The sequence below is a fragment of the Ochlerotatus camptorhynchus genome, unplaced genomic scaffold (assembly GCF_037179485.1).
Source record: "Ochlerotatus camptorhynchus isolate MF236.1 unplaced genomic scaffold, CSIRO-AGI_Acam_v1.1 ptg000158l, whole genome shotgun sequence".
Classification (NCBI taxonomy): domain Eukaryota; kingdom Metazoa; phylum Arthropoda; class Insecta; order Diptera; family Culicidae; genus Ochlerotatus; species Ochlerotatus camptorhynchus.
In genome coordinates this window covers 386351-408156 of record NW_027040648.1, presented here as the reverse complement: position 1 = coordinate 408156, position 21806 = coordinate 386351, and the positions used below count along the sequence as shown (strand labels likewise).

Here is a 21806-nt window from a genome sequence, read left to right as displayed (position 1 = left end):
ATACGAAACTATCGATTTGAAATTGGCTCACTACTTGACTAGCCTATTGGTCCCAAGCAAACGATTAACGTATCCCATTCTCGAAACATAGGAAAATCCATTAACCCCTCATTTTATCTGTCAAACTTTCATAGCGAATCAAAACAAACATTGTGTAGTACTAGAATTTTGACTAGAATGGGGTACGTTAATCGTTTGCTTGGGATCAATAGGCTAGTCAAGTAGTGAGCCAATTTAAAATCGTTAGTTTCGTATTGATTGTTGGTAGAATCCAGTCGGTTACCTAAATAGAATTGACAATTTGAAACTGTTCCGTTCCGTATGTCTCCTGATATGTCTTGGTTTTTTTGCAGGACATCTTCATATTTTTTAGCAACTGTTTCTCCTGATGCTGCTGCTTTCGTGGATCCTAACCGGGTTCGTATTTTTCTTCTTCTTCGGATTGGAGGTTTTCCAGATCCAGAATGTTTCTCTTTACCGGCAGGACGGTACGACAGTTTTTTCTCGATTTTTGTCTTCAAAACAACAAAATAACAATCGAATGTAAACATTATTTGCAGTGGTGCCAGAATTGATTAATACATTTGCTTATCATGGATGTTTATGGGTGTTTGAAGTGTGTTTCTGTTGGTGTTAGCATTAAGTGGTAAGTGATTTACCCCCTGATTAAAATTAAAGGTCTCAAACATGGGAATTTACATCAGCAAAAAAAATCCCTTGAATTCAACTTTGGTTCATCGGATCATCCCACCTTTACTACAAATCTTATATACATACATAGCGTGCTCGGCTTCAACCCTGGCAGACATTAAAAAGGCCTTTTTCTGCTGTCAAATTCATTGCGACATTTTCGACAGCGCCAGTGCGAAAAGAAGAACTTCGTCACTCTTTTCCTCCATATCACAAAAGCAAAACGAACCAAAGTGGTGCTGGTGAAAAACAGTGAAATTTATCCGTAGAAAAATCCTGAATTCCGATTCCCAGCAGCGTCCGGAAGACACGCCCAGCAGTGTCCACACGATGGCAGACACGGTGGACGGTGGGGACATTCCCAAGTCGAAACGACCTTCAGGTGAGCGCTATATGAGATGCTATTGTTGGTGTTCGGAGGAAGGAAAACAAGGAAGTTATTGATTTTTCACTTCTGGAATTTCCCCCAAAACGGGCTGTGTATGTTTTCCATTTTTAGGAAATTTTTATGGATTGGGATTTTATTTTACGTTGAAAATATATTGAGTTTTTAATGTTAACCATCGTTAGCTTTATGATCTAGTTTTATCGATTTGAACTGGTATGAGTCATAGCCTTGAACTTGCCCAATATTTACACAGTGGCTTTGGTTCTTCTTCCACAGACTCTGCCTTCAAGCAGCAGCGACTTCCGGCGTGGCAGCCCGTGCTGACGGCGGGTACCGTCCTCCCTGCATTCTTCGTCATTGGAATCGCTTTCATCCCCGTCGGGGTGGCACTGCTGTATTTCTCCAATGCCGTGAGTTGATTGGCCAACACAAATCGGTTTAGTTTCAGTCTAAATTTTTATTTATGGTTCCAGATCACGGAGTTCGTGTACGATTACACCAACTGCATCCAATCGGGCAGCATGAATCGCACCTGTTCCGAAGTGCTCAGCTCCAAGGAGGCGGACGAGTGTTCGTGTGTGGTAAACTTTACGCTGGAGAAGGATTTCCTCGGCAAGGTGTACATGTACTACGGGTTGACTAACTACTACCAGAACCACCGGCGGTACGTGAAATCCCGGGACGATGACCAACTGCTGGGTCGCTTGTCGATGACTCCATCGAGCGATTGTGCCCCGTTTGCGTACGTCGATGACAACCAGGACAAACCGGTGGCCCCCTGTGGAGCGATTGCCAATTCGTTGTTCAGCGATACGTTCGAGCTGGTATCGGAAAAGTACGGTCCCGTACCGCTGCTGAGGACGGAGATTGCCTGGCCATCGGATAGGAAGATTAAGTTCCGCAATCCGGAGGGCGATCTGCGGGAGGCGCTGAAGGGATTTTCCCGACCGAGGGACTGGAAGAACGAACTGTGGGAGCTGGACCTGCACAATTCGGATAACAATGGATTTCAGGTAAGACATCCCACCTGAGAGCTACTGTCATTTAGATACCATGGTTGGTGGATTATCTCTTATAGAGTGAATTTATCCTGGACGGTTTCAGTTTACATACGAAGCAATTGTTTTCGACGTCGTCAAAACAGATCCTTTACTTTGGATAAAGATCTGAGCTGGTTTTGGGACAGGACCGAAGAACGGCCTCCCAACTGATGAAGTCGACATTTGCTTTGTTCAATGAAAGCTCGAAAAAGATCGCTACAATTTGCGGGCTCGTTTCTGGCGTTCATTCAGCCAATCCGAGCTACTGCAAGGAAACGTTTGATGTTTTAGATTATTCGATTAGTATCTCATAAACACTTATGTATTATATGAACATTTAAAGTGGAAGATTCAATAGAACGTTTTTGACCAAACCCACGGTATTAGCCAGGGTGTCTAAGAGAATTACTTTGAGGTTCTTAAAGCTTTCAGTAAGTTCCCCATATTTTATGAAGCTTCACTGACATTCTCAGCATTTCTTTTCACTCCTCAGAACTTCTGTAAAATGCCTACAATTGTTGTGAAAATAATGGAACTTCACTGAAGATCCGTAGAGGTAACTCTAAGACCAGAAGGTTCTGAAGAAGACATGCACTAAACTAAGGACACGGTTTTTTTAAAACTTTATTTTTGAGATTTTTAGCCTTAGGCTAGTTCATCTCCTCCATGAAAGGTGGGGCCTCAGAAGGAGGATCCTCAACAGAGTAGTTTTTAGAAGTGTTTACTTCAACCGAAAATTGATTCCTGGCTCGATCGTACATTTACACAACATTAAAATCTGAATAAGACAGAGCTCCCCACCGGAGGAACCGGGAGGGCCCCCACCAGGCAGAGATGTCCCAACAGCCGGAAGGAATTAAAAAAGACTAAACTTAAAAAAGCGATTTACTGCTGCCAGCGTGGAGGGATCATCACCCAGCATGTCGCGTATGCTATTTGGAAGCCCGTGGAATTTCCGCAGGTTCTGATACTGAGGGCATACGCATAGAATGTGCTCGATTTAGGCTGGAGTTCTACAACCGACGCAAGTATGACGCTGTGCGAGATCTTGCTGTGACCGGTCCTCAAACGCGACGCTATCTTCTGATCCCGCTGGTTCAACTGTTCTGCTAATTCCTCGTCGTCCCTTTGATCCGTCTGATGAAGAGGGAGCGATTTTGGGCCCACTCTGCGTCCCAAGCTTCCCGTACTTTGCCCACGATCCAGCGCTTGACATCGTGTAACGGTACTTCGTTGGTATAGCGAGGGGCAGATGGTCCTGCCCCAGCTAGAAAGTCAGCTTCAGAGTTGTCTGGTATTCCGAAGTGCCCCGGAACCCAGCAGAATACCGTGTTTGATGGCGATGAGTCGGGGCCTTGGATGTCAGGAATTGTATGACGCTGTGCGAATCCGCGAGGACCAGGATCGGTCGGGCAGCTTCAGCAGAAAAGACAGAACATTCCGGCGGTAAGCTGCAGCTGATTGGTGTGATGTGTCCGGCTAGACCGATACCGACCCCGGCCCTAGAGCGAGATCCGCCCGCGTATCGGTGAGTGTGGGTGGGTATTTTTTCCCTAACATTTCTGCTACAGTCCTTTTCATGGCCACGGAATTGTCTCCGGCCATGACAGGTTCAAATGTTCTTAATCCGGCTTTCGATTTTCGGTAATGGTGTTTGCCAGCATTTGTCTCTATGCCAGTGGACCCTGGCCACTGGGGAGAGATTTTCGTTGGCAGCCGTGCGAAGGAGGAAGATCCCTTGATTTCCGGATGTCTTCGAGATGAAAGCAGCGGCTTTGGTTGCGATAGCTGCGGTTATACGGAAGCGGAAAGGCAGGATGCATGCAGCGTCAGCGGGCGTGGATGGCAGCAGGCCAGAGACAATCCGGACGTAGGTGTTTTAGATTGGTGCTAACGTAGCTTATCCTACAGGTCATCTCCAACCCGTATAGAAGTCGACTGTCGACAATTGCACTCGCCACGTGAAAACGGATGCTGCGGTTGTTCGATCTATTCTGTCGGTAAATGGTCCGGATGAGATTCACTTGGCTGCGGCAATTTTTCTTGACTGCACTGAAATGCTGTTCAAAGTTGAGGAATCGGTCAACGAGAACTCCCAGAACTCGGACGGTCTTCTTCAACGGTATGGACTGGTCGTCGATTTTGATCGGTGGTCCGCTAATTCTGTGTCGAGAAGGGCAGACATGGCACCTGATGCTTTTAGAGGCTGATAATTCAAAGCCTACTGAGAGGGCCCACCTGGTGACGGCGGAGACTGCCGCTTGGGCTCTCATCCTTGTAGACTCCATTCATCGCCACGATGGACAGGACCCGTTTCCTCGGGGAAAAGCCGGGATTTGGTGTTGCCGACTGCGACTCCGAATGAGCGGTTGGACAAGAAGTTCTGGATGAAGTGAACGATGGGTCCGTTAAGACACCAGTCGATTAGTTGCTTAAGGACGAGGGGCGTCCACGGTCTGTTGAAGGCCTTCGATATGTCGAGCGATACTATCTCGGTGTGCAGACCACTGTCGTAGCCGTTCTTGAGAACTTCCCCTAGGGTTGCGAAATAGGTGGACATTCCGAAACCTTGTCGGAAAGCGTGCTGTCGGTGATCAAGGAAATTTCCAGCTTCGAGGTGTTGCTCCAGTCTTCGATTGATCATACGCTCTAGGACTTTGGCCATACAACATGTTAGCGCTATTGGAGGGAACTTGCTGACTTCACGGGTGGCTACCCCGGCTTTCGGAATGGGAACTACCAAGTTTTCCTTCCATACTGCTGGGTACCCGTTAGTGAGCCAGAGCTTGTTGAAGAGGTCTAGCATCTAAGGACACGGGATGTGGCGTTTCCTTAACCTCAATCTACCTGCGCACCAACTCTCGAAACATAAACAATTATCAAAATATTGCTTGCAATGGATAGATATCGAGTAAACTAGAAGATTAAGTGTATTTTTCAACCGATTCGAGTATGAATATGGCATTAAATCGGGTTTTGAAAGTTGGTGCACAGGTAAAAAGTGAGGTTACCGGACACCACTGACTACAATAGATCAAATTACTGGTCGCAGTGGTGTTAGGTCCCGAACAGTGGAAAACAATGTGGGAGAGTCATCCCAGAAGAGGCCGAAATCACGACAACAGAAATTTTTTCTGCCATCCGATCGAGCGCATCGCAACTATCGCCAGGTCCCGACGGTCTTCCGAAGGAGTTTTGCCTACGGGCTTTCGATGTGATTCGTCGCGATTCAGGTCGCGAATCCGGAATGAAGCCATCAGATCAAACATTTCAACCCAGTTCGTCGGTGGGGTGATCGTGTTGGAGTAAAAACGCGGTGCGAGGGTGCGTTCATATAGGTCAATTAGCTTGATCAACTATGAGTACAAAATCCTATCTCGCATTTTGAAACACCGTCTTGAAAATGTGCTCCGTACTCATTACGTATTGACAGGATCACAAAAGTGCTCGATTGCCGGGCGCAACATATTCCAAACCACACTCGGATCAAAAGATAGAATCGCTCCGCTGAAAGCAAACGGAAGGCAGGGTAAGCTCATTTCTTTTGATCTTGATCATGCGTTCGATCGTGTTGATCAGCATTTTTTGTTCAAAACGATGCGAACCGTGGACCCCACTTTCTACACGACAATCTCGTATACCTACGGCTTAATGTCGATCAACGGGCACCATTCCCGATCCAGCGATCAGTTCGACAAGGCGACCCAGATAAGAAAGTTTCCAGCGGCAGGGGAACTCACATTGCTGTGCCGAGAGATTGAATAGCCTCGCAAGTGGAAGGCAGAGATTGGCTACACAACGTTTTAGAACTGATGACGGAATGCCGTCAGGTTCGGCGTCGAACGAGAGCTTCAGTTTGCGGAATAACGAAACTAAACACATCACGTGGCATGCCAACAGTAGCGTACAGCACTTGTGTTGGCGAAGCGGAGAAATCGTGGAACACTTGCTTGAAATGACGAGCATACAAGTCGCATTTTTCTCTTTCGCTATAAGCCGAGTCATTCCCGAGAAACATGGAACAAGGCAACCCGGACTCCTTCCGTTTGGAGTTGACAAACGACCAAAAACTTTTCGGATTCGTGCGAAGGTTCGCTTCCGTGCGTCTCACGTGTCGATTATACAGAAAACGATTGTAATTTCGATAACTACGACTCGCAAAATTGAACAGTCGTTTGTAGTACGGCGAGCGAGAGTTACAATACTTTCGGAGGGCGGCAGAGCGTTGACGTTTTAGCACGCGTAGGCGTGGGTTAGACCATGCAGGCTTTAGCGGAGGTCGTCGAGCTGGGACAATGCGGAAAATAGCATCTTCCAGTGCAGAAATAATCCACAGCATCATTCACGCTAGCGGCTGTTTCGATAAATTGCCAATCAATTTCCGCAAGCGTATTGTTCAATGCAACATAATCGGCCCGGCGAAAGTCCAAAGAGTAGCACTCAGATGACGGCGTAAAAAGAATCGGCGTAGGTAAACTAAATGACACGACGAGAGTGGGATGATCGGCATCTAGATCAATCAGTGGCTTGACCGGCAAGGAAACAGAAGTGCCCGGTAGTGCGGAATCATTTGCCAGGACAAGATCTAGCAAACGTCCATTTCGGTTCGGAAAAGTATTCACTTGTGTGAACCCGTAAAAGTTAAAACCGTCCAAAAGAGCACAGCAAGCAACCGGCATATGCGAAAGCAGTGGATCAATTAATGGTGTGCCACTGTCTGTAAAGCGCCACTGCAGACCAGCTTGATTGTAGTCACCAAATACGAAAGCGGGAGAGCAGGGACTTAATTGTGACGAAATTGAGCCGAACGATTCCACATGCTCACGGATGATCGTGCAGTCGTTTTTGCGGTCGGGAGGCAGGTAGATTGCGCCTACACTAAGCTTGCTTTGTGAAAGTTCTACGACAATCCACAGCTGTTCCAGTTGACTACGGTGTGTTCCGGATGAGCAGATGAACCATTCGGGGATAACGAAGACGCATCGTTTAGCCTCGAAGGATTCGGGAGTACCTGCTAAACATTGTTCCATGAATCGTTCTCGATGGCCATTGCCTCCAACCCGCTACGGACAGCACAAGGACTCCTCCACCAGTAGATTTACTGGAAATCACAGATACATCAGGCAATAACTGACCATCATCGAGTCTGATTGAATACTCGCCATAGTGGGTGAGTTGGAAGACCCCCTCTCCACATCCGATAGCAGGTCCGGAACGACTATGGCGAACGAAGGCTGCTGATGGGCTTCCAAGAGGCTTGGGTGTTACAGAGGCATCATCACAATGACTAACATAGTCCGAATTGCTGAAAATTTGATCGGCATCAGGCAGTGAATTGTCAATAATTGATTGTGCTTGCCTGTAGAAGCAAGCTGGAAGACTCTTGATCCATATCCAGCCACAGGACCAGGACGACTATGCTGAGTGCTGACAGGAATCGGCACGACTGGGATGAAGGAACCATGAGCTTCCAAAAGGCGGTCATAAGTGCTTCTCAATTGTAAACAGCCGGCAGGTGCTTGAAGCGTTGCACTGGAACACGGAAACTGATCAGGCAAATGACTGTAACTAATGTATGCATACTTGCCTGAAGACGGTGCTTGGGAGACCCCACCACCGAACTCGACCGCAGGTCCAGAACGACTCTGATGGCAGGAAATAGAATTACTTTGATGGCGGGAAACTGCTAGCGCGACTGGATCGAATGGTTCGACGGGCAGTGCGTTCTGGTCTACAGCGCTCCAATTCACAACGCAAAATCCAATTCTGAATCAGCAGACTGGGTCTAGTCCGGAAATGGGAGTTGAGAACTCGGAAGGTCCCGGGATAGGAGAGATCGTGCAAAACAAAATTCCTCTCGGCCATGTGTCCGATCTAAGAGCAGCTTCGCGTAGTTTGGGATCCATTCCGACTTTGTACGAGATGAAGCTCATACGGCTGATGTCGGATCCTTTTTTGACTAGCGGCACAACCTTAATCGGATCTTCGCACTGTACACAACCTTTGAGCAGCTTCTCGATTGATTCCAATTTCACGCTAGGATGAATACGAGAAAGGTACAGCCAAAACAGCTCGGTCCCAAGCTAATCGATGCACCCCTCGAAACATAGGAAAATCCACTAACCCCTCATTTTATCTGTCAAACTTTCATAGCGAATCAAAACAAACATTGTGTAGTAGTAGAATTTCGACTCGAATGGGGTACGTTAATCGTTTGCTTGGGACCAATAGGCTAGTCAAGTAGTGAGCCAATTTGAAATCGTTAGTTTCGTATTGATTGTTGGTTTGTTGGAGTTGTCAATGCGATTCGTTTCGATAGCTGAGCGATCTGCTGTTCTTGCTTAGCCATTTCCTTCCTAAGCTCAGCGTGTGTGATTTCCTGTCTCTCTGTGATAGAATTCAAGAGCAAATTTTCATTATGTCGTAAGTAACATTCGCACCATAAAGTTTTGTTTTGATGTCCGAAAAGTTATTCCTATTTCCAAGTAAACACATATAATCTCATAGTGATAGCAATGTTTAACATATTTAGCAGGGTTTTAATCATACAAATGCAAATCGCTAGCTTTCATGCTAAAAAATACTGGTTTTTGAGTCAAAAGTTATTATACGTCGTTTGGTGGCCCCTAATGTTACTTAAGTCAAAGTGTATTTACCAGGATATTCGGGAGAATTGTCAATTACGTCTCCTTACGTGCAGCCCATTTATCATTTTAGGACCACCGAAATCATCTTAGCAACAAACAGTTCGATTTATTCACTTTAATAATGAGAAAGCGAAACGACGAAAGTACACTTTTCACGGGTTTATCAGTGCTGTTACTTAAGTCAAACGGCATCTCCATAGAAATTGGGTGACTTAAGTAACATCGAAAACTATTTTGATCGGAAGGTGATTACGTCAAAAAGCAATTTGACTGGTGAATAAATTTAAAAATGGGATGTGATCCTATATTCGGACAGTATATAGTGTAAAAGCAGGAGAATCGATTGACACTGATAGCTCGACTTTGTTTACCTTTGTTACATTCGACGTAATGAAAATTTGCTCTTGAATTAATCACACTGCCAAACGACGAGACGGCAGTTTTGAACCTCGTTTTGAACCGAGCACATTTCATCAGCTTCGCGCACTCGTTACACATCCAAAACAGGTTCGGGCTAGTGTGGACAATATTTAGAAAAGCCTTATTCAGCTTTGTGCCGCCGCACTTTGGGTGAATCATCCTGTCGCAAAAAGCCATGCAGGAGACGGATTCTTCATCGCCTTTAACTGGTTTAGCGCATTGGTCACAGGCGGAAGTCATGCTGACTCAGTTTCCAAAAGTGATTTAGAAACAGAGGTGGAGATGCTTTAATACGCAAAGAGGAATTGGATTATCAAGATCGCCCAATGCTAGTCTGATATCGATAATGACACAACAGTATACACTACAATATGTCCGATTGGATAACTTTTTCACTGTTTTCACAACACAAAATATGCTCTAATTAGACGATTATCGCAACGAACTGCACTTTCCACTAGCAACCAGTACAATATTACAAGTATACCGAACGGAAAAAAACGAATAACGATAGCCTGTGTGATAAAAAATCGACAAATTTAGCAGCGCAAAATCACGACGATGTGAATTGATGAATCTACGCGAAACTGCACCATTGCATGCGACACCTAGGTTTGAAATCCAAAACCACAAAAGTGATGATGTACTAAAAAATATTTCATACGAGTTGACAGGTAGAAAAACGTCATTATAATTTTAACATCATTTCCATCTGCTGGACGACCGTAACGTAAGTTCATCAATAGCAACAACTCTCGCGAACGAATTGCTCAAGGTTGAAATGTAGATAGAGTGTACATGACATTGCTTGTCATTTTGTTCTCAACCTAATTTTAGTCCTAGTTGTAAGTGTAGATTATAATTTTGTGACTTACGTTTAGTTTCCTTTTCGTATAATTTCGTTTTATAGTTTTCTAGCGTGATATCGTCGAAGTGTTTAGTTGTAAGGCCTAGTTTAGGAAATTTAAAGTTAGATCATGTGCATTAGACTGATGCAAAATTTGACATTTTCGCTCCACAGTGCTCAAGCGGTTCCAAATCGGGTCTAGATTAGCCTCCCAAGGTTCGAACTGATTTGGTAAGAAACTGACTGGGCACAAACCATTTGAAGTTTATATGGGAATTACTATGGGGAAACTATATATATAAATATATATATATATACTGAATTATAAAAGTACTCAGAAAAATGAAGTAAGAAGAAGAAAAAACGAACGGAATTTTCGGCAACTGACCCAACGGCAACGAAATAAGGACAATTAATGGAAACTCGGTTCTTGGAATGTCAGAACGTTAAATGAACCTGGACGAGTGGGGGCCTTCTGGCCCGTGAACTGCAAAAGGTGAATGTGAGTGTGGCTGCTATTCAAGAAGTACGGTGGCTTAGCTCTGGAGAACGTGAATTCAGAGCGGTAGATCCTATCGCCTACACATCGTTCAAATACCATATCTACTACAGCGGTGGCGATAGAGCAGAACACGGAGTTGGTTTCGTAGTGATTGGGAAACAGACGAAGCGGGTTATGCGGTGGAAACCGGTTAGCGAGCGCATCTGCGTTTTGAGGATTCGTGGCAAATTCTTCAATTACAGCCTGATCAACATCTACGCACCGACTAACGATAAATCCGATGACGTGAAGGACGCGCTTTATGAAAGCCTGGATAAAACCTATGATGAGTGCCCTAAACACGACGTGAAGATTGTCATCGGAGATGCAAACGCGCAGGTCGGAAGAGAGGAATTCTTTCGCCCAATCATTGGAACAGAGAGCCTTCACTCTGCAACGAATGATAATGGCCTGAAGCTGATAAACTTCGCTGCTGCTCGTGATATGGCCATCAGTAGCACCCACTATGCACGCAAGGATATCCGAAAGCACACCTGGAGACACCCTAATGGCGAAACTTGCTCCCAGATCGACCACGTGTTGGTGGATGGTCGGCATTTCTCGGATGTCGTAGATGTCAGGACCTTCAGGGGTCCTAATATCGACTCGGATCACTACCTCGTTGTCGCGAAAATTCGAGCGCGTCTATCGACCGTTACGAGTTCGAGAAACCGGAGATCGATGCGTTTCAACATCCAGCGTTTGACAGTAGATGGTGTTGCTGCAGAGTACCACCAGAAGCTGAATGAGCGGATAGCGGAAATCAACGTGAACGAGAATCTCAACAATCTGTGGGAAGCTGTCCACGGAGAGGTGATAGGTACAGCTCAGAGGCGCCCCCGGAACGGGTGGTTTGACGAGGAGTGCCAGCGAGTGACAGAGGAGAAGAACGTCGCCAGAAGCCGGATGTTGGTGTCTGGTACCCGTCGCAGGAAAAAAAAGGCAGTATGAGGAACGCGTTATTGCTGAGGTGCAAGAAAGTATGGAGCAGAATGATATGCGAAGGTTTTACGCAACTGTCAATGGCGTGAGGAGTAAGACAGCGCCGTCTCCCGCCATGTGCTATGACCGTGAAGGTAATCTGCTGACAGATAAAATGATGGTGGCTGCCAGGTGGAAGGAGTACTTCGAGACGTTGCTGAACGGAGAGAACGAGAGAGCATCTACAAACAGAACACACATCGACGACGATGGTCAAGCTGTGGAACCACCAACGCTAGAAGAGGTGAAAAAGGCGATACGAGAGCTGAAAAACAGTAAGACACGGAAGTGAGCAGCTACACCAGATGATCCACCGTATACTGCTCAAGATATGGGAGGAGGAAGAATTGCCCGCTAGTTGGTTGGATGGTCTCGTTTGTCCCCTCTACAAAAAGGGAAACAGACTGGAGTGCGCCAATTACAGAGGAATCACGCTTCTGAATTCGGCGTACAAAATATTATCACGTGTTCTGTTCAACAGATTGGGCTACAAAATGGTGAGTTGACAACCTGGAAGGAGCGGAATACCTAGCCCTGGTCCTCACAAGTTCCTATTTCACGCCTCCTCGAGTCATATGATAACAAAAGACTACCAGCTGAAACATGGACACAGCTGGATGGCGTAGCCAGGGCAATGTTGCCAGTCCGGCAATAGCAAAGTGAAGAGGTGCGACGCGAGCACTGGCGCGGTAACCATAGTACGTTGATAGAGGAAATGCTTCACAAAACCTAAGCGTCTGTTCAGCATGGAGGTGCGGCTCAAAACGGCGTCTGTTCTCCATGTTAGGAGCGGCTGATCACCGTCCTAGTGCCAGCGTGGGACTCTAAACAGAGCTGTGCACGATGGTCCCCCGGCGAGACAGGGGGTTGGGGCAGGCCCAACAAGCCGCCCTGGAAAAAAACAAAGTTGCAAATACCGAAGAAAGAAATACGGATCGGAACAATCGGCACAGACCTACGCGACGAAATAAGGACTACGATTGGAAACTCGGAACATGGAACTGCAAATCGCTCGGCTTCCCGGGTTGCGATAGGTTAATCTATGACGAACTTCAACCACGCAACTTCGAAGTCGTAGCACTGCAGGAACTTTGATGGACGGGACAAAAGATATGGAAAAGTGGGCATCGAGCGGCTACTTTCTACCAGAGCTGTGGCACCACCAACGAGCTGGGAACCGGCTTTGTAGTGCTGGGTAAGATGCGCCAACGCGTGATTGGTTGGCAGCCGATCAACGCGAGGATGTGCATCATCTACAGCATCATCAACGGGCACTGCCCACACGAAGGGAGACCCGACGACGAGAAAGAAGCGTTCTATGCGCAGCTGGAGCAGGTGTACGACGGCTGTTCGCAACGGAACGTCAAAATCGTCATCGGCGACATGAACGCTCAGGTAGGACGGGAGGCAATGTATAGACCGGCAATCGGGCCAAACAGCCTGCATGCCGTATCGAACGACAACGGCCAACGATGCGTGAACTTTGCAGCCTCCCGGGGTATGGTAGTTCGAAGTACCTTTTTCCCCCGCAAGGATATCCACAAAGCCACCTGGAGATCACCTGACCAACACACAGAAAACCAAATCGATCACGTTCTAATCGACGGGAAATTCTTCTCCGACATTATCAACGTCCGCACGTACCGCAGTGCGAACATAGATTCGGACCACTACCTAGTTGCAGTATTCATGCGCTCAAAACTCTCGACGGTGCATAACACACGTCGAAGTCGAACGCCGCGACCCAACATTGAGCAACTACGGGACGCCGGAATTGCCCAGGACTATGCGCAGCAGCTGGAAGTTGCACTACCCACGGAAGAGCAGCTTGGCGCAGCTTCTCTTGAAGATGGCTGGAGGGACATCCGTTCAGCCATAGGTAGTACTGCTGCAGCGGAACTAGGTACTGCAATCCCGGACCGAAGAAATGACTGGTTTGACGGCGAATGCAAACTGTTAGTAGAGGAGAAGAATGCAGCACGGGCGAGAATGCTGCAACACCGCACGAGATTGAATGTGGAGCGATACAGGAAGTCCATCCAGCTCCTTGGTTTCGCCGATGACATTGACATTATGGCACGGAACTTTGAGATGATGGCGGAAACGTACATCAGACTGAAGGCTGAAGCTAGACGGACTGGACTTGCCATCAACGCATCAAAGACAAAATACATGAAAGCAAGAGGTTCTAGGGAAGACAATGTTAGCCTCCCACCCCGAGTTCAGATTGACGGTGACGAAATCGAGGTGGTCGATGAGTTCGTGTATTTGGGCTCACTGGTGACCGCCGAAAATGATACCAGCAGAGAAATTCAAAGACGCATTATGGCAGGGAATCGTGCTTACTTTGGACTCCGGAGGACGCTCCGGTCGAATAAAATTCGCCGCCGCACGAAGTTGACTGTCTACAAGACGCTGATTAGACCGGTGGTCCTTTACGGCCACGAGACCTGGACTATGCTCGTGGAGGACCAACGCGCCCTTGGTGTTTTCGAACGGAAGGTGTTGCGTACCATCTACGGTGGAGTGCAGATGGATGACGGAACGTGGAGGAGGCGAATGAACCACGAATTGCACCAGCTGCTGGGAGAACCATCCATCGTCCACATTGCAAAAATTGGACGACTACGGTGGGCTGGGCACGTCGTAAGAATGCCGCACGATGACCCAGTGAAAATGGTTCTAGAAAGCGACCCAACAGGAACAAGAAGAAGAGGCGCACAACGGGCAAGGTGGATCGACCAAGTAGAAGGTGACCTGCGGACCCTTCGCAGACTACGAGGCTGGCGAACTGTGGCCATGGATCGAGTAGAGTGGAGACGACTTCTTCGGACAGCAGAGGACAACAAGGCCTTAGCCTGATTGGTAAGGTAAGTCTGTTCAACAGATTGAGACCGCTTGAGGAATCTTCGTCGGCGAATACCAGGCTGGTTTTCGTGAGGGTCGATCAACGACGGATCAAATGTTTACCCTGCGTCAAACCCTTGAGAAGTTCCGGGAATACAACTTGCAGACTCATCATCTGTTCATAGATTTCAAGGCAGCGTACGATTCAGTAAAGAGAAACGAGCTATGGCAGATAATACAAGAACGGTTTTCCGACGAAACTAATTAATTATATGATTGAGTAGTAGCTATACTGAAGATCCGAGAGATGTCGCCCCTTCAGTGGTAGGAAAATCATTTTTGCAGTATGGAGATTATCAGAAAATCCACGATTTGTGACTAAACATACTTTCACATAAGGAAACAAATAAACGAGTGTTTACCTTACCACCATATTAATGTACTCGTGCAATTTTTGTGCATCTAAAACTGCCCATAGAGACGATAATGAATAAAAACTGAAAATTTCCATGCATTTCCAAATGGTTTCCTACCATTCCCATACATTCAAAGTGACTGGCCCTCTGGATGTGGGTGATGTCAAAAACAACAAAACATGATTAATTAGGCTGATTCGTGCAACGCTGGATGGTTCGAAATCATGTGTACGGGTTGCAGACCAGATTTTGGCCTCGTTCGTGACCTTAGATCAGGAAGATGCTCTTTCGAACTTGCTATTCAACATCGCCCTCGAAGGAGCGATTAGGAGAGCTAGCTTGCAGAGGAACGATACCATCATCACAAAGTCGCACATGCTGCTTGGTTTTGCGGACGACATCGACATCATCGGAATCGACCGTAGAGCAGTGCAAGAGGCGTTCGCGTCTTTTAAGAGGGAGACAGCGAGGATTGGTCTCACGATAAATTCTACCAAAACGAAGTACATGGTCGCCGTGGAAGCAATAGTGGTGTTGGTAGTGAAGTGGTGCTAGATGTTGAAAAATTTGAAGTTGTGGACGAATTTGTTTATCTTGGTACTTTAGTGACGTGCGATAATGATGTTACCCGCGAGGTGAAAAGGCGTATTGCAGCCGCGAACAGGCGGGCTTTCTACGGGTTGCGTAGCCAGCTGAAGTCCCGCAGCTTGCGTACGAAAACGAAATTCGCGCTGTACAAGACGTTGATTCTGCCGGTAGCCCTTTATGGCCACGAATCGTGGGTATTGAAAGAGGCCGATCGGAGAGCTTTCGGTGTCTTCGAGCGTAAAGTGCTGCGAACAATACTCGGCGGTAAACTGGAAAATGGCATCTGGCGGCGTCGCATGAATCACGAGTTGTACCAAGTATATAACGGCATGGATATTGTAAAGCGTATAAAACACGGCAGGCTACAGTGGGCTGGGCATGTGGCACGAATGCCGGAAGAGCGTCAAGCGAAGTCAATATTCAGCAGGGAACCCGGAAGAGGACGTCGGCTTCGGGGTAGACCACGCACGCGTTGGCTTTGTGCAGTTGAGGAGGACATTAGGTCCTTGAACGTCCAAGGCGACTGGAAACGATTGGCTCAGGACCGAGACCAATGGAGACGTTGAATCATCAATAACATTTGATCCTTACATTTTATCGAAAAATGGTATTCAACAAAGTTTTGAAAATTTACTACAAGTACAGTTACCAATTTTCAGAGCAGAGTAATAGCAACAATCAATACGAAACTAATGATTTTAAATTGGCTCGCTACTTGACTAGCCTATTGGTCACAAGCAAATCGATTAACGTACCCCATTCTAGTCAAAATTCTAATACTACATAATGTTTGTTTTGATTAGCTATGAAAGTTTGACAGATAAAATGAGGGGTTATTGGATTTTCCTATGTTTCGAGGGGTGAATCGATTAGCTTGGGACCGAAGAAAGTACCAGAGTTGAGCCAAAAAGTTGAGCACGTTTATTCGGGACCTACTAGTCTTAGAGTTACCTCTATGGTAATAGGGTAAATTATTAGATAGATATGAACACAAAATTTGGGTTTCCCTTAGTAATTTCTATATAAACTTCAAATGGTTTGTGTCAAGTCAATTTCTAACTAAATAAATTCACATTTTGGGAGGAAATAGGAACCGTTTGAACACTGTGGAGCGAAAATTTCAAATTTTGCATCAGTCTAATGTGCATCGATATACATTTTACTTTAGATTTAAGTTCGATACCAGTAGGTACCGGATTCACGGATTAGAGTGTATAAAGATTGTACTGCATAACTTTTATTTGCATGGGTAAAAATTGAGGAAATTTTGAGTAAAACTAGTTAAGAATGTAATGTTTACATGTGCAAAATCTCGTCCACAATCTGTCAAGTGGTTCTCGAGATGGCTTCCAAGCAAGAAGTGCTTCGATAAAAAAATATGGTAGCGGTCGTGGAAAATCCAGGCCAGTCCCACAGGTGGATCGCGAAACAGTTCGGAATCGACAATTCGACTGTGTCCCGGTGAGGTAAAATCATTGAGGTAATTCTAGGACCAGAAGGTCCTGAAACGTGCTCAACTTTTTGGCTCAGCTCTGGTACTATCTTCGGTCCCAAGCTAATCTATGCACCCTTCGAAACATAGGAAAATCCACGAGCCCCTCATTTTATCGGTCAAACTTTCATAGCGAATCAAAACAAACATAGTGTAGTACTAGAATTTGGACTAGAATGGGGTACGTTAATCGATTTGCTTGGGACCAATAGGCTAGTCAAGTCGTGAGCCAGTTTAAAATCGTTAGTTTCCAACGGTCGGTAAAATCGTTCAAGGAGACCCAAACGACCCAGCGGTGAGCTGGCAGCGGAAGAAAAGCGAAGACGACCGAACGCTTTTTCAACGTCCAACAATGCCTTGGCAGATGTTTTAGATACAGATTTGTTCCGTCTGAGAATGTTTGTTACTCGAGTCAGCTGGTGAACGTCGAGCGACCTTTACGGAAGCCAAACTGCTCCTCGAGCAATAAGTTGTTTTCCTCGGCAGATGCCAGGAGTCGATGGTAGACTGCTCTTTCGAACAGCTTGGATAACCCCGAGGGAAGGCTGATGGGTCGGTAGCTTGAAGGAGTGGATGGATCTTTCCCAGGTTTCCAAATGGGGATGACTTTAGCTGACTTCCAGCACAAGGGGAAGTAGTCAAGTCTGAGAAATCAGTGCCAGATGGTTGAAAAATCTGGAACTCAGGTTGGCTTATTTTTGAGATTTTTTGTCAGCTTCCAGAAGGGCTTAGCACAATCTGTGAGAGAGCTCATCTTGTTACTGAAGTCCTCATTTCTGAGGTTCACCATTCTGGCTTGTTAGACGGTTGCCTTCAAGGCAAGAAAACGAATTGGCATGAAAAGAAAACTATTTGGCAAGCGTTTTTATTATCGCTGCTTTTCTCCTCCCTTCCTTTCATTGGTAAAATGGTGAGCGGTCAACCGAGCGTTGAGCTCACTCTTGTGAGCATGATCAATGTGTCGTTTGTTCGATTGCGCTCTATCGTCAATAATCAATACGAAACTAACGATTTTAAATTGGCTCACTACTTGACTATCCTATTGGTCCCAAGCAAATCGATTAACGTACCCTATTCTAGTCAAAATTCTAGTACTACACAATGTTTGTTTTGATTCGCTATGAAACTTTGACAGATAAAATGAGGGGTTTGTGGATTTTCCTATGTTCCGAGGGGTGAATCGATTAGCTTGGGACCGAAGATAGTACCAAAGCTGAGCCAAAAAGTTGAGCACGTTTCTTCGGGACCTACTAGTCTTAGAGTTACCTCTATGCTATCGTTGCGTCCGTGTTTGAGATTTTTCGTTAAATGTCTGAATTTTGATTTTTTTTTTAATGTGACCCCCCGTATAGAAATTAAAGACGTAATCCTACGTCAAACAAAAACCAGGGAGAACTTCGAGGTCTGTTGTCTGTGGCTGTCGGTTCTGGATTTGGTGGTCCTAGGTACGTTACACACAGACGCTGGCCTTTTATTATAATAAGCTTTAAAATTCCTGAGAAGTTTCTCTGGTGTACTCCAATATATCGAAGACATCAAATCAAGAAGACTGGTAACTCTGCCAGGATCCAAGTGACAGATACAGTAGCGCTGCGCTCGAGCGAAGGTGGAGGTACTGTGGACTTGGAGACATACTTCAAGTCCCCGCGTACATCGTACGGGTTAGGCAAAAATGTGCGTCTATCTTGAAAAACTGACGCATTAATGGCCCTTCGCTCATTTTCAACTTCTATTCAATTTTCATACTGCCGTACTCTAACGGAACTATCCACCTACCCTCTTCTAAAGATCATTCTCTAGCTAATAAATCATCACACTAAAGCTTCATGTTAGCATTTCCAACCAACTCTGAAAATCGTTAACTTCGCGTATGAAGTAACATAAAAAACACTTTGAATTGAAGAGTTGCCAGTCTTCTTGATATGTTGTCTTCGAATATATACTATTCTTTGAAATTTGTTTGATAGAAGAATTTGAACATTTCTCGAAAATTCCAGGTCGCAATTATGTCGATGAAAAATTGCCGGTATCTTCTTAAAGAATTGACTATGAAACAGACTCTTTAAAATTCTATGTAATACTGACAACACTCGGCACCGTAATGCTGCCCACTTATAAACCTTCAATTGAATAAGCGACCATTTCCCCACCCTGCTTTCAGAACGAAGACCTCATCGTATGGATGCGCACGGCCGCTTTGCCTAGCTTCCGCAAGCTGCACCGTCGCATTGACCACAACAAGAAGTACTTCGAGGACGGTCTGGGCAAGGGAAACTACTCGCTGAAAATCAACTACTGTAAGTTCACTAGTGTAGAAGACTAATAGGCAATGATGAGCATAATGTTTATCCATTTTTCAGCATATTCGGTTAGCGAATTCGATGGCACTAAGAAGATCATCCTCTCGACGACCTCGCTGCTGGGTGGCAAGAATCCGTTCCTTGGCTTTGCCTACATCATCGTCGGCAGCGTCTGTCTGCTGTTGGGCATCGTCCTGCTGGTGATTCACATCAAGTGTAGCAAGAAGTAATGATGGCAATAAACTCTATTCCGGTGGGAGGGAAATATTTTAACGAACGCGTTTTTGTCTTGCAGCACTTCCGGCATCAACAGCGTTAGCCAGCGTACGCCGTACACATAGGAGTTACTGTCGCTGAACAGCTAAATGGAGCGTTTCGTTTTCAGTGAAAGCTATAACTTCTGTTTTACTACTCTATGTCCTATCTACGTTTCCCATCCTTGGTAAGAAATTAGGTTAAGTTGGGTTCGGTTGTTCAAACCAGAATGCGCAATGTGATGGTAATATTTTTCTTTTGTTATTTTAAATTAAATTAATAGGTGCTTATTTATCGAGTTACTTTATACTCTACGACATTCATCAGATTCAGTATTCTAGTTCGTTCTTTGTTACTAAAAAATAATGTTGGAAAAGCTTTATGAAACCGGAATGAAGCTGTTCACCGCCCACTAACGAACCGTAGAAATGTGACAGAAAATAATCATAAATGTGGCAAATTTAGAATAAATTAACGAAATTTGGGAACGTTTGGCACACACTTGATAGATGTTTCGAAATGAACACAAACACACTCTATATCACTAAAATACACACACACACACCTACACACATATATGTATAATAGAGAGTATATCGTTGTTGAATGTTTTTTAATCGCACCCGTCGGATGATCCCGTTCCGGTCGAACCTAGACTAGAGATATTTTTGTCGATCGGAATCACACCCACACTCTTAGTCTCTTGAAACTTGACAAGAAGAATTTTACCCTATTGTACCATAACGCTACGTTAATCTGAAACCAAAAAAATCCTATACCATACTAATCACACTTAATGCTATGTTCGCACTGCGGAGTTATAACATGTTACCACCCTTGTAACACGTTACAACTCTGTAGTTTGAACATGGCACATAACACTCACACTTCTCAAAGTGGCCTTGTGCAGAACGTTCGAAAGACGGAGCATAGTTGTATTGGAGCGAAAGAGATCGAGAAAAGAGAATTATGCCAAAAAAAAAAATCATCAGAAAAATAATAAGCATTTCACACTGCGAATAAAATGGTCAAAAAGAAGCAGAAGGTTCCGAAGGAAGATTTCGAATTTTTGGCCAGTGATGACGTCCGTGAACAAACCGATAAAGACCCGTTTTCACATCATTCTACCGTGGGCTCGCGGAGCCAGTCTTCTCTCGCTCTGCGGCATCATCATTATCATGCAAATTTAATGAAAATGTGGCGAATAGCAGCTGCCCTCTCATGTGACTTGAGACGCTATACAGGTTGCGAATTTCTCCCATTGTGGAGTTGTTCTTCTGCTTCCTTATTGGAGAAGATCTAAATTGCGAAATACATATGCTAATGGCTGACGGTTGTCCGGTTTGTGGAATTAGTTAATAGGATCTGGTGGCATTCTTGAAGCTGCGTACGTGGTTTGAGAATTGCGGTGGGTTAATTAACGGCAATAAAACCAATTCTGTTGATGGTTCCGCATTGGGAAGCCAATTTCGAAATTGCAGTTGGATGAAAATTTGCATCCGTTCGATTGACTTGTGTATATATTTGTAGATGGATTGGGGTCTCTATCGAAACCCGCAAAATGGTAAATAGGTGAAATTTCCAAACGCATCCAGCATTAACCCGTTTTTGGAACGGCTTTCTAATGAAAGTGATCATTAGATCATCACGCAACTAGGAACATTACAGCAGAGGTACTAGCAAAGGGTCAAAGGGAGCTCAACCTTCTACGTGAAAGCAGATATAAGACAAATGTGATCGTTATCATAAGACTAGTATTTAGATGGCGACGCAGATTAACAGCTCGAACTACAGAAACAATTCTGTTAAACATTTTTAAGAAAGCTAGTCGAAGCATAATTCGGTTCGATGTATCGGACGAGATCAACAATGCAGATGGCGCTTTAGAGACTTCGTCATAATCAGGAAGGATTACAAGGCTAACCAATGATAGCAAAGCGTGCAAATCTCCGATGAATTGATGAATTTACGTGAAACTGCACCTAGGTTTGAAATCCAAACCCACAAAAGTGATGATGTACTAAAAAATATTCCATACGATTTGACAGGTAGCAAAACGTCATTATTATTTTCACATCATTTCCATCTGCTGGCCGACCGTAACGTAGATTCATCAATTGGGTTTATTCCAATGTTTGTTGAGTGTACTCCAGGGTGCTTCATTTTGAAGGTATGAATTTCTGATTGATGAATTTACGCAAAGGTAAAACTGGCCATGCGACACCTAATTTTCAGATTTGAAATTACAAAACTGATGATGTACAAAAAAAAATTCCATCCGATTTGACAGGTAGCTAAACGTTGTTATCATTTTCACATCATATCCATCTGCTGGTCGACCGTAACGTAAATTC

At 45.2% G+C, this 21806-nt stretch overlaps 1 protein-coding gene across 1 annotated transcript; it reads left to right on the top strand.

Annotated features, from left to right (window-relative positions):
- Positions 1 to 880: 880 nt before the first annotated feature.
- On the top strand, positions 881 to 19976 carry CDC50 (cell cycle control protein 50A). Its single transcript, XM_065222152.1, has 6 exons — positions 881 to 1072; positions 1355 to 1488; positions 1552 to 2091; positions 19059 to 19194; positions 19258 to 19423; positions 19493 to 19976. The coding sequence occupies exons 1-6, from the start codon at positions 1021 to 1023 to the stop codon at positions 19536 to 19538; spliced, it is 1074 nt and encodes a 357-aa protein (XP_065078224.1). The 5' UTR covers positions 881 to 1020; the 3' UTR covers positions 19539 to 19976.
- Positions 19977 to 21806: the final 1830 nt, after the last annotated feature.